We start from the raw sequence: 12,814 nt of genomic DNA on the forward strand, positions 1-12,814 counted from the left end.
TTATTCGCTTAAACCTCAGTCTGTTAGCATGAAGTTATTAGTCTGGACTTGTTAGCTTTAGCCTCAGTCTGTTAGCAGTCTATCATAAACTAGGACCTGTTAACTTCTACCTGTAGGACGTAGGACTGGGACGTATTAGCTTCGACCTTTGTCTGCTAGCATTTGTCTGCTAGCCTGGAGCTGCTATCTTTAGCCTCAGTCTGTTAGCATAAGATATCACTAACAGACTAAAACCCTGTTTTTAGATGAATGAGTCATAATAACTCAGTGGTATATAAATACAGTCGTAGAACAGCCGCAGAGAACATCCTGCTACTTTAAGTACTTTAACCACTTTTTCTGGATTATACTTACAAACTTTTACTAAACTTCTCTTCTTCTACTCCTCTGTCTACACTTCGTCTTACTGTCTCTACCCTCCTCTGTATCTGGGGCTCTCTGTGCCGCAGACATATTGAGCTTCACCTGACATTATTCAAACAGCAGCTGTGTTTAAATTTTGGGTTATGTAACGTTAAACTCTTTATCAGTCAGCTCTCACAGCTTCAAAGACCAGACTGCTCACATTCAGCCTCAAATTTTACAGAGCTGTATATATTCTGTGTGTGTGTGTGTGTGTGTGTGTGTGTGTGTGCTCTGCTCTGCTCTGTAATCCTGCAGTCTTTTGAAGTTCCTGTGGGAACTGACTGAGGGAATAATGAGCGGTTGTGTTGAAGAAGTGATTTAAACATGGATGGAGACTTTCCCGTCGTGTTTACTGGTGCTCAGATGAATGACTTGTACACACATTTATTATTGATGTGTTGTGTTTGCGAGTCGTACGACCGCCAGTCCTCTCTGGAGGGACGAGTCACTGTAAAACTGACAGCATCGTCTACCAGGACTGAAAAACAAATTCTGTATCTTATTTTGGAAACCCGCACGGACTTCCTGTATTCTTTTTATTGCGTGGGATATCGGAAATTGTCTGCTGTTTTTAGGTTTTATTGTGAAAGTAGATATAATAATAATGTTTCTTAGTGTTTTTGGTTCTGGTGTTGCTCTGACCCCCCTCTCTTGATGTTTCCCCTACAGATGCTACGGGGATCCTGCAGGTCCGAGCTCTGAAGGACTACTGGAACCTGCACGATCCCACCGCCCTCAACATCCGAGCGGGAGACGTCATCATGGTGAGATCCTCAGAGATCATTAACGCTTGACTGTGTAGTTCTTCTGGTTTGACCAAAAGAAGTTTTAAACCAAAACTGAAGAGATGGAGTTTAAGTATTTTGGGGTCTCGTTCGGCAGTGAGGGTAAAATGGATCGTGAGATTGACAGCAAGTTGGTGCAGCGTGAGCAGTGTTGCAGGCATTGTATCAGACCGTCATGATGAAGAAGGAGCTGACCCGTGAAGCAAAGCTCTCAATTTACCAGTCGATCTAGGTTCTAGCCCTCACCTGTCATGAGCTTTGGGTAGTGACAGAAAGAATGAGGTCGCAGAAACGAGCGGCCGAAATGAGCTCCCTCCGCAGGGTGTCTGGGCTCAGCCTTAGAGAGAGGGTAAGGAGCTCAGACATCCGGAGGGAGCTCGGAGTAGAGCTGATCTTGTTTCTAATAGAATATTTGTCTGATATTCTCTGTGCTTCTTTCACCAAAAACAAACTGATTTCCTGTAGTTCCCAATTTCCTTATTAAAACATCTAAATCAACACTATATATATCGTCTCCAATCTGTTAACCGTGTTGTATCATCAACAGTACTTTGTAGCTCCTGTGTAACGCCTCTTGGAAAGTCTGTCCCCTGATTTCAGCTATCCATTTGCCCCCTTTGTCCCTGATTGACAAGATGAGATCCAGTTAAGTAAAGATCCAAGATATCTGACACGTCAGACTCTGAGCTGCCGTCTGTCGGCTGTTTGAACTCCATCGTCTGAAGTCGACTGTGACAAATCTTTAATGTGAGAACAAGTCGAGGGCTTTCAGAGACAGGTGGAGACAAGTCCTACACACACTCTGCAGGCAGCACACGCCTCCGAACTCTGCCCTGTATTTCCTCTCTGTACATTGTAGATGGAGTGTGTCTTGTGTGTGCCACAGTGTAAAAAACAGTTGATAAATTAGGAGGGATGGTCGGGATTGGTCCCTCTTTAGTGGATCTACCGATGCACTTTGAGCCTGCAGAGTTCTTGTTAATATCAGACAGCTGTCACTCTGTCTGCCACTGTTAAGAGAGACTGAAGGGTAAGTCAAAGACGTCACTGACGAACCTAAGAGGTATACAGAGTTACATCAGGTAGCTAGTTTCTCTTTCACATCCGCGCGGTCTAAACTCTCCCTCTCTTTCTTTTTCTCCCTCTCTCTCTCTCTCGTCGGGGCAGAGGGGGAATAATCTGTTTAAATATTGTTCAATTAATCTTCACTGACTCCCCAATGTCTTTATTACCCGTATTAAATGATGCATCACATATTATCTGATTTTAAGGTAAGGATTGTAAGACTTCTGCTTCAGGTCACTGAAGCATGCGTCTTTGCTTTCTTGAACATAGCAAGAAAAAAGGTTTTGAGAATAAAGTCCCCCTCCTATTATTAAAATTTACCAATACCTTGTAATACTACGCAGAGTTTGACTTTAATCCAAACTACAAACCCATCAGTTACCGAGCGACAGCGATATAGCCTCTAGGAGCGATGGCCAGCTTTCCAGGGCTTCGGGTGTAGCCAGCGTTTTATCGATAATCCTCCAGCCAAGACTTACTTCTCCGTGCGCTGCATTGTTTATAGTCTGACCAGCAACTGGAGAAGCGAGGATGGAGATTGACTTTAGATACGACATCTAAGAACTGATTATTAGCTGCACTTACATTCAGATATCTGTTAATAGAGATTTATGAGAAGCTGAATTGTTGTCGGATGACCGCCGATGGGAGTGACAATGGCATTACGTATGATCGCGTACCGCCTCTTGCTCTCCACATGGACTGTTTTTCCTTAATCTCTATTTACAGATTCTACATAAAGATGTACATACAAATGTAGAGTCTGGTTTGTAGTACGTTTGTGGTTCGAGTAGTATTGACCAATCATGTATCAGCAGGCTGTGGCATACGCAGGAAGAACAGTCCATGTGGAGAGCAAAAGCAGATGGAACGTAATCCACCGTAATGACACCCCGGCTCCCACCAGCAACGATTTAGCTTCTTATAATCTCTATAAAAAGACGTCTGCATGCTAACAGCTAACAGCTAACAATCTGCTCTGGATCAAAAATTAAACTTAAGACAAATGCTTAGCAGCGTTAAGATTTCCGGACTTCCTTGAATGCATCAGAAATGATGGCTCCGCCCTCCGTCTCATGTTACAGTAGTGTTCTTCTCCTCTTGAGGACAGACCTGACAAAGCTTCATGTTGTTCCTAATCTGCATCATGATGTTGTTATTTCAGCAAACTGAAGAGTCATTAATTAAAGTCGATCACAAGAAAATCTGTTTCTGTTTGGGCTTCATCCCGCTGCAGTAAGCCAGAGTGCAGCCTCTGTGTAACTTCCTGTTTACAGTGAGACTGAGACTCAGCACAGATGAACGGGTGCTCCTCCGGGGGATGGGACGAACCAAGACATGACAGCGTTTATTTAGCAGACGTATCTGGAGGGAGAATTTCACTTCACTTTGATCTGAACACACGGTCGCTTCTCGAGCTGCTGACTGGACTGTAAACAATGCAGCGCACGGAGAAGGAAGTCTTGGCTGGAAGTCCTTATTGCTAAACGCTGGATAAACTGGAATGCCCAAAATGTTCACCATCGCTCCCAGAATTCCCAGAAGTCCCTTTCCTACAGATTCTACATTTTTATGCAGAATCTGTAAATAGAGATTAACAGTCATTTCACTACTTTTATAGCGCCTGGGGCTGATGCTACCGTTCAGTTCTTGGTTTCCTTTACACCTTAGGGAAGAAGTCGACCCCAATTCTCAGATCGCGATTGTATAATTAGCACTGTGCTGTAAATCATCAGTCTGTGTTCTCCGCTCTGACTTCCTGTCAGTGAATCAGGCTGATGAGTAAAGCTGCAGGATATGATGCAGGTGTTGTTCTGTGGCTTCATGTTGGGACTTGTATTACAGTATTAAACACCACAAATGTGTGTTCTGAAGATCACGTAAGTTAAACAGTGGAAAAATCCAGATGCCGTTATGTCGTCTCCATTACAACAACATGCTCCAGTATTTTTCCTCTGGGATTCATTGTGTTAGGAAGGAATAGGAAAGCTGGTGTTAACACCAGACAGCAGGGCCTTTTAGTGACTCGTCTCGTCTTCTGCAGGTGTTGGAGCAGCACATGGACGGACGCTGGAAGGGCCACATCCACGACACCCAGAGAGGGACGGACCGGGTCGGCTTCTTCCCTCCGTCCATCGTGGAGGTCATCAGCAGGCGAAATGGTCAGTCTGGCATACAGAGGACGCCTCAAATCAGACTTCATGAAAGAGAGCCATTAATCACTATTTAAAGTCCACCAATCACCCGTTAGTTGGCCAGTGTTTTTTCCACTTCACTTCAGTGCGTACACAGCAGGAGCTTCCTCACCTCATGTAGGATGTGGTTTAGATTAAAAGCCCCTCCCTCCATTTTCACCTGAGTAAGAAACTAATCCACCTGCTTCCAGAGTCATCCCATGCTTCCACCTCCTCTCTCCTCCCTCCTGCATCCATCTCTTCATCCATACCACATAATGACTGACCTCCACCTCTAACCATCAGCTTGATAACCTCCCCCCTCCTCCTCCTCCTCCTCCTCCCGCTCCTCTTGTCCTCCCCATCTCGCCCTGTAGGGGGCACCCTGTCCCGGCACGCCTCTCTGCCCACCCAGCGCCAGCAGCTGCACTCCAGAGCCCCCCTCTCCTCCAGCCTCAGCTCCGCCCCTCAGACTGACGACTCCTACACTCTGTACGCTCCCCCCACCCACGTGGTGCTGCCGCTAGCCAATGGCCTCACTACCAACACAGGTACACACTCTCAGATGCACGTTACACTATTCAAAGCAGTCAGACCTGCAGCCGTGAGAAATTGTTTCGATAACAGAAGTGTTGCATTTGCTTAACGGGTGCCAAGTGATCATTGTATTGCATTGTATAAGCACCCATAAATGCACTTAGCATAGCATTCCTTGCATGGTTTCACTTTATACTGAATTAATTCCACATTTTGAGGTTTCACAGACCCTTGTTCAGAATTTCTTTGACCTCCTATCTATTTAACTGATCACTTACCTGCACAGGTTTGTCTCTAACCCTAACCCTGACTTCAACAGGAAGAATCATCACTAATGTGCATGAAGATTTTTTTACTTCCACCATAAGAGTCCCTAATCTGAGCTCCAACAGTTCCTCCTCAAGCAGAGACTCATTTAAAGTCTCTTCTATGTAATCTCTGTCCTCCCACACGCCTTACCCCCTTGAGTCAGCCCCCCCCCTGACAGAACGCAGTCCTTCAGAGTCTTTGTGTCCGATAGGTTTGTGTCCGAGCCGACTGTCTCAGTCTGAGTTTCCCTTTGAGGACATCTGGGTTCTCAGGGACTCATGTCATGGTAAGATCCCCCGAACGTCAGCTTCTCCCCCCCTGGCTGTTGTGAAGCTGCCTCGCTGTCCCGCTCAACGCTCTGCATCAGGACCCGACACACCAGGTCACAAAGTACTCCGCAAAATGAGATGGCTTTGTCGTCGCACGTCACATTATGTCGCATTACATTTTCTATTGTAGCCTCACATAACCCCATGACCCTTCAAACTACCTCATGTCGCTTAAAATGATCTAACGTCACCTCACATTGCCAGGTGTTGCTTCATGTTACCTCATGTCACCTCTTCTTACATCACGTCACTTCATATTATGGAATGACACCTCACAATAACTCATACCCCCTCACGTTACCTCATGTTGTGTCACACAACCTCATGTCACCTTGCGCCTCTTCAAGTTCCCTTTGCGACCTCATGTCACTTCACGCTACCTCATGTCGCATCACAATACCTCATATCACTTACATTTTTTAATGTAGTCAAACGTCAACTCAAGTGACCACACATTACCTCATTTCTCCTCATAGTGCCTCATTACCCCTCGCGTACCTCATATTGCTTCAAGTCACCTCATACTGCCTCACGTTACCTCATGTCACCTCTAGTTACCTCATGTCAGTTCACATTTTCTAATGTAGCCTCATACACATCATACCTCCTTCTGTTACCTCATTTTGCCTCATGCAACCTCATGTCACTTCACATTTACCTCATGTCAGCTCCTTATGTTAGCTCATGTCTCCTTACACTAACTCATACCCCCTCACGTACCTCATTTTGCCTCATGCAACCTCATGTCACTTCACATTTACCTCATGTCAGCTCCTTATGTTAGCTCATGTCTCCTTACACTAACTCATACCCCCTCACGTACCTCATTTTGCCTCGTGCAACCTCATGATACTTAACATTTTCTAATGTAGCCTCATGTACTTAATTCCCCCTCATTTGACCTCGTCACCTCACATTACCTCATGTCGCATTACGTTACCTAATGTCGCTTTATGTTATCTCATGCCACCTCACATTACCTCATGTCAGCTCAAGCGCATATCTCCTTACACAACCTCACACCCCCTCACGTACCTCATGTCACCTCTACTTACATCATGTTCGCTTCATATTATCTAAAGACACCTCACATTATTTCATACGCCCTCACGTTGCCTCATGTCGTGTCACCTCACGACACGTCACATTTCTACACATCATCTGTCGTCATCTTCTGTCATTGAGCATCACTTCTATCACATCACATGACTCATGTTGCCTTGTATCATCCCATATCATCTCATGTTGTCACACAAACCAGGTGAGATTGACGGACAGTCATCTTGGTGTGTCGGGTCCAAACACGCTGTATGATTTAGTGTATCGTCTGCTTCAGAGTGTCTGGCTCTACGTTAACGCTGATGGCCCTCACTGATGCGGCGACACTAGTTCATGTCCCTTTTTAAACTGCTACACTGGAAAATGTTGAGAGTGAAGAAGCTTAATGGAGGCTCAGTGAGGTCTACTAAAACATACATTATTTGATCTCTATAAAGACTTTACTTAGCTTTTTTAATAGAGCTGCATTTTCTTACAGGTCTTAAAGCTAGAACTGACTCCCCCCATCTTAGAGCACCATTTTTTTTAGAGGACAAATTCCCTTAAAGTGTTTAGCTTCAGAATTCTGCACGTCTTTGTCATGTTCTAGCAAGAGTCCAGATGCTCAACTTGAAAGCTTTTGCACTTTTTCTACCAAACTGCGATTGTGTTCATAGCCTGCAGTGTGAATGACAAACATCTCAGACTGTGTAGTAGAGTAGTAGTAGTTGTATTCTGACCTTAAAACCTGATGCTGCTGGCTACATGACTTTCATTAATGGATGCTCTCCTGCTCTGCCACAGCACAGCTTTTATACCAGAAACCTGCATCCTGGCCGTCACCCCCCCGTCGTCACTCCCCTCGTCATCCCCCAGACCCCCAGCACTTTGCCTCTGCAGGCTTGACGCCCCTGTTCCCTGGAAAAAGAGCATCTGCTGCTTCCTAAAGCCTGACGCCGATTCTCTCTTCTGATTCGATGTTCATTATGAATTCATTTTGTTGTTTTGTTTATGTTGTTTGCAGCTGGAGACAGGAACAGCGTCGGGAGTACAGGAAGTGTTGGCAGCACGCGGAGTGCCGGGAGCGGGCAGAGCACCGAGAGCAACAACCAGCCCAACGGACTCCAACACAACTCTGTGCACAACGACAATGCCAACAAGGTACACGATCACAATGATACACCTGCTAGCCCACAGGATATATTTGGAATATTACTGTGATTATTCAACTGGATTTCCATTTTGCAACACTAAGGCCAGATGGCACTAAAAAAAGCATAAATCTGCCTTCGTATTTTGCAGTGTCAAAAATGTAAAATGTTGTTCTCCTGCACCAATTTAATCCTGATTTCTTGTCATTTTGTAGTCAGACATAATATCACCTCAGTTTTACCTTTTTCTAAGACTTGACACAAAGCTTATTTCTTGTTCTGACTTTGCTGCCAACTGATGTAGTTTCTTTTTTTGGTGTTTCTGTGTGCAGCCGGCTCCCTCTGCTGTTGATTGTGGACATTCAGACCTCAGCAAACAGCCTGATCATCCTGCAGGTACTTTTCTCTTTGATACACATCGTCGGCCTTGACTGTGAAATAAGGGAAACCAAAGTGTGTGTACATGTTTGATTATAGTTTATTTTCATAATCAGTTTGCTGTTAAAATATCTGCTTTAATTTAAAAACGAACCAGATAATTTCAGCACAGTAAGTAACTTAACTCCCGTCTTCGCCTGGAGGTTCTAAGTGAAAGAAAAGCAGCGTACCTTTATGGTGAATCTTTAAAGACAACATTTCCAAGATGTTTTCACTTTTAAGTTCTGCTGTAATGTCATTGCAGGTGGGACTCCTCGGAGGCAGACGGTGACAGTGCAGAGACCTGTCGAGCAGACTTTCTCTCAGCAGTTTGTCCGTCCTCAGCAGCTGCTGGAGGGGAAGGTAAAGATTGTGTCTTTATATATATATAACTAACTAAAACTATATAACTTGTATATAAGACAGAAATAGACAAACAGCTAAAAACAAGGACACAGCTGAACAAAAATGGGTAAGAAATAGACATAGAGTCGAACCAGGTCCTGTTCTTCTGAAGGCAGCTTGCTAACCTCGATAACTGGAACGCTTTAGTCTGCTGTTTTTTTTTGCATCATCACAACAGTCACTTGCAAAACAACAGTGACCTCAGTGCGTTTGTATTTGATGTGTATTGTAGGACGCAGAGGCCATCTATCAGTGGCTGAGTGAGTTCCAGCTGGAGCAGTACACTGGGAACTTCATCAGTGCTGGTTATGACGTTCCAACCATCAGCAGGATGACTCCTGAGGTGAGAAGAGGCCTATCATTTACTAATCATCAGACTTACAGGTGTATGAAAGTGCTGTTGGACCCTGTTATTTGTGCTTCTATCAGAGGGTTGATATTTGAAAGGGCTGATGCCTATGGTTTTGTTGTGTCTGCAGGATCTGACAGCCGTCGGAGTGACCAAACCAGGCCACCGCAAGAAGATTTCACTTGAGATCAACAACCTGAACATCCCCGAGTGGCTCCCAGAGTACATCCCAGTAAGACTCCCGACTGTTTACTCTGAATACCTTCCAAACACTGTGATACCATATATCTGATTGATCTGATCTTCCTCACAGGCTGATCTGATTGAGTGGCTCAGTGCCATCGGCCTCCCACAGTACCACAAGAAACTCTCCGAAAACGGCTACGACTCCATCAGCATCGTCAAAGACCTCACATGGGAGGATCTGCAGGAGATCGGCATCACCAAGCTCGGTAAGGACACGATATGTTCACATCCTGGCATCTGCTCATTATGACTGGATGGACCAGTGTTTTGACTTTAGTGCTCTGGTTCCCTCTAGGCCATCAGAAGAAGCTGATGCTGGCAGTAAAGAAGCTGTGTGACATCCAGAGGGCGATCCTTCAGGCGGAATCAGGTCAAGGCACGCTCCGTCGCAAAGGCCCCGGAGCCCTCCACCTGGTCACCATTGAGCCGCCGGACTCGTCGGGTGAATGCTCTTCTCCTCACACCCCAAAGATGTTGACCTTCCAGGACAGTGAGCTGAGCACTGAGCTGCAGACGGCCATGTCCAGCCACTATGGAGGCTGCGAGGAAGGCTTGGCCATCAAGCATGCAGTGGGAATGTCCCAAAGCCAGGAGAGCATCGACACCCGGTCCAGAGGCTCTGGACGCTCCCAGGAGCCTCCCATGGCATCCATCACCCCCCACAGCTGGTCTCAGGAGAGCTTGGATGGTAGCCCGGCCAAAGAGAGGAATCTCCCTGAGGGCTGGGACCAGAGGCCTCTGCAGCAGCAGCTGCTGCCCAAGCAGGTGCCTCTGGGCACGGCAACTGTATTTAAGTACCCGGCGATCCCAGCCAAGCCCAAACTGTCTGGATCTTGTGGTTCCTCCCCTCATGGCTCCCCAGCACTAAAGGGTTTCAGCTACCTGCATTCTCATTGCGGCTCCACAGACCTAAACTCACCTCAGAGACTTGTGGACCGCACCATGACCCTGACCCCGCCAAAGAAGCGCAACCACAACAAGATCCGCTACGCTCTATCAGATGGCGAGCCTGATGAAGACGACGAGGAAGCAGCTTATCGTTCTGGAAACTTATCTTCCTATGCCACCTTGACACGCAAGCCTGGTCGCAGCCAGCTTGCTCGATTACAGTCAAGCCCGGAAAAGAACGGCAATGTAGGACGCAGTCAGTCCTTTGCAGTGCGAGCCCGAAAAAAAGGTCCCCCGCCTCCTCCTCCGAAGAGACTAAGCTCAGTGAGCAGCACCACCAGCGGGGAGCTGAGCGACAGCAGCACTACATCGTCTGTTGGTGGGGTGACGGACAGTCCAGTGAGCGTAAGAAGCATCGCAGCCTCTCTCGAAGGGAAGACAGAGGGGAAGGAACCTGCGGGACCTAAACCAGAGCTTGTCCAGCAGGAGCTGCCTCCCCCTTCCCTCAGCTCTGCAGGCCAGGAACCCAGAGAGGCTGGTGGTGTTAGGAGGAGGGTGCAGAGCGAGTGTATTCCCACCCAGACCAGCAGCAGCACTGAGCCTGATCGGGGGGTGAAGTCTGACACTGAGGAGGAAGAATCAAAAGGTCGCGGACTGGATGGGTCTTCATCCCCCCAGAACAGCTCCAGTGAGTGCATCCCCTTTGCTGAGGAGGGCAACTTGACCATCAAACAGAGACCCAAAGCTCCAGGGCCACCAAGGGCTGAGGCTGTGCTGGAGCCTCCGGAGAAACTAGAAGCCAAGAACCTGGAAGTACCAGAGTTTAATCTGAAGGAGTCGGACACAGTGAAACGTCGACACAAACCCAAAGACAAGGAGCAGGGTGAAGGTTCCCCCATTAGAGAGGGAGCAGAGGCAGCTGGGTCCAGCAGCAGCAGACCTCCATCCAGGAACCAGGAGGAGGTCAGTTTAAGGATCAGTGAGACCAGTCTGGTGAGGCCAGCCAGTCCAGCAACAGGATCCCCCATCAAATGTCCACATTCCCCCAAACCTCCTGCTGTCGCCCCGAAACCTGTTCGCCACAGTCTGCTGGCAGCACAAGGTAAGATACCTTCAGAATCTTATCTTGATGTTTATTTGAAGAGAGATAGAATGAAGATAATGTCATGTCTTTGTGTTCTTAAATTGTGTTTTGACTCTTCGCTTGACTTGGGAATTCTTGCTCTGAGCTCTGGTCTTGATTTGAGATTTGTTGCTCTTGATTTGGACTTGACATTGGTCCTGTCAGTTCTTAACTCGTGACTTTACTTTGGACCTGACCTGAAACTTTTTTCACTTGACTCTGGTCTTGAGTTGGGACTTGTTGGCCTTCACTTGGACGTAGTTGAACTTTTGACGTGAGACTTGACGTTTGTATTGACCTTAATCATCACTTGTTGCTCTTTACTCAATAATTGTTTGTTTTGACTGTTGTCCTTTCTTAGGACTAGAGATTTATTGGGTTTGACCTGTGACTGCTTACTGCTCATGACTTAATGATTGATGTGGGACTTGTTGGTCTTGACTTGAGACTTGTTTGTCTAGAGTTGAGACTTGTTAATCTTCACTTGTTAGTCTTGGTTTTGGACTTGTGGATCTAACTTTGGACTTGATGTTCTAAAGTTGAGACTTACTGGTTATGACCTGGGACTGCTTACTGCTCATGACTTGAAGATTGTTGGTGTACACGTGGGACTTGTTGGCCTTACTTTGGACTTATTGGTCTTGACTTGGGACTTGTTTGTGCAGAGCTGAGACTTGTTGGTACAAAAATTTAGACTTTATGGTCTTGACTTTGGACTTGTATGTCTTGTTGGTCTTTACTAAGGATTTGTTTGTCCTGGCTTTCGACTTGTTGGTCTTGAATTGAAACTTTTTTGTCTGGGTTAAGACTTGTCCATCTTCAGTTAAGACTAATTGGTCTTAACTTTCGACTTGTCAATCTTGACATGGAACTTGTTTGTATAGAGTTAATAGTCTTCACTTAGGATTTGTAAGTCTTGGCTTTAGACATGTTAATCGGGACTATGGACTTGTTGGTCTAGAGTTAAGACTAAGAGGTTTTTGACATTTAACCTGTTGTCCTTGACTCTGACTTGTTCTATAGTTAAGACTTGTTCCACTACAGTTGGCAATAGTTGTCCTTAACTTGGGAGTTGTTTTCAGACTTGTTGGTGACCTATTGTTTCTCTCAGCAGCTGGACCCTCCTCTCCCTCTGTGACCGTCAGTGGGGTTCAAACCGTGGCCTTCAGCTCTCCGTCCTCTCCGGCTCACGGACCCAGAGCTCCGGCCCCTCAGGCCCCCCAGAGTCCCTCTCTGGCAGCTGCCAGGTCTCAGGTGTGTGTGGTGGGTCTGGGTCACGTCCCGGACTCGACCTGTGGGACTGAGGTGGTTCGGCAGAGACTGGATCAGACCAGCACGTCTCTGGAAGCAGCTCTGAAGGCCGTCGAGAGAAAACTGGAGGACAACACAGAAGGGTAAGACGGGTCAGATGTTGTAGTTAGGAGGCTCTAAATATCCTGTTTAATATAATAACTCCTGTGTTCACTGTCTGTTTATGAACACTGGTCTTTGTATGCTTTATAATTGTTGACTTGCTTGCTTACCAAGCGATACGATATCTGTCCTTCACCAACACTTGATGGTCAAACACAAGTTATATATAAATATATACAT

At 46.4% G+C, this 12,814-nt stretch overlaps 1 protein-coding gene across 1 annotated transcript in view; it reads left to right on the forward strand.

The window, feature by feature from the left end:
* LOC138604241 (caskin-2-like) overlaps window positions 1–12,814 on the forward strand; it is a 66,539-nt gene that overhangs the window by 51,427 nt on the left and 2,298 nt on the right. The window contains exons 10-21 of the mRNA XM_069676121.1: window positions 1,075–1,169; window positions 4,300–4,417; window positions 4,807–4,980; window positions 5,487–5,561; window positions 7,667–7,803; window positions 8,126–8,189; window positions 8,476–8,573; window positions 8,848–8,958; window positions 9,095–9,196; window positions 9,278–9,416; window positions 9,506–11,200; window positions 12,336–12,615. Coding sequence (XP_069532222.1) covers window positions 1,075–1,169; window positions 4,300–4,417; window positions 4,807–4,980; window positions 5,487–5,561; window positions 7,667–7,803; window positions 8,126–8,189; window positions 8,476–8,573; window positions 8,848–8,958; window positions 9,095–9,196; window positions 9,278–9,416; window positions 9,506–11,200; window positions 12,336–12,615 — 3,088 coding nt within the window. The remainder of the gene's footprint in view (window positions 1–1,074; window positions 1,170–4,299; window positions 4,418–4,806; window positions 4,981–5,486; window positions 5,562–7,666; window positions 7,804–8,125; window positions 8,190–8,475; window positions 8,574–8,847; window positions 8,959–9,094; window positions 9,197–9,277; window positions 9,417–9,505; window positions 11,201–12,335; window positions 12,616–12,814) is intronic.

Source organism: Semicossyphus pulcher, unplaced genomic scaffold (assembly GCF_022749685.1).
Source record: "Semicossyphus pulcher isolate SPU_LCO1_2020_fin unplaced genomic scaffold, fSemPul1.0.p SCAF_25, whole genome shotgun sequence".
In the NCBI taxonomy this organism is placed as follows: domain Eukaryota; kingdom Metazoa; phylum Chordata; class Actinopteri; order Labriformes; family Labridae; genus Semicossyphus; species Semicossyphus pulcher.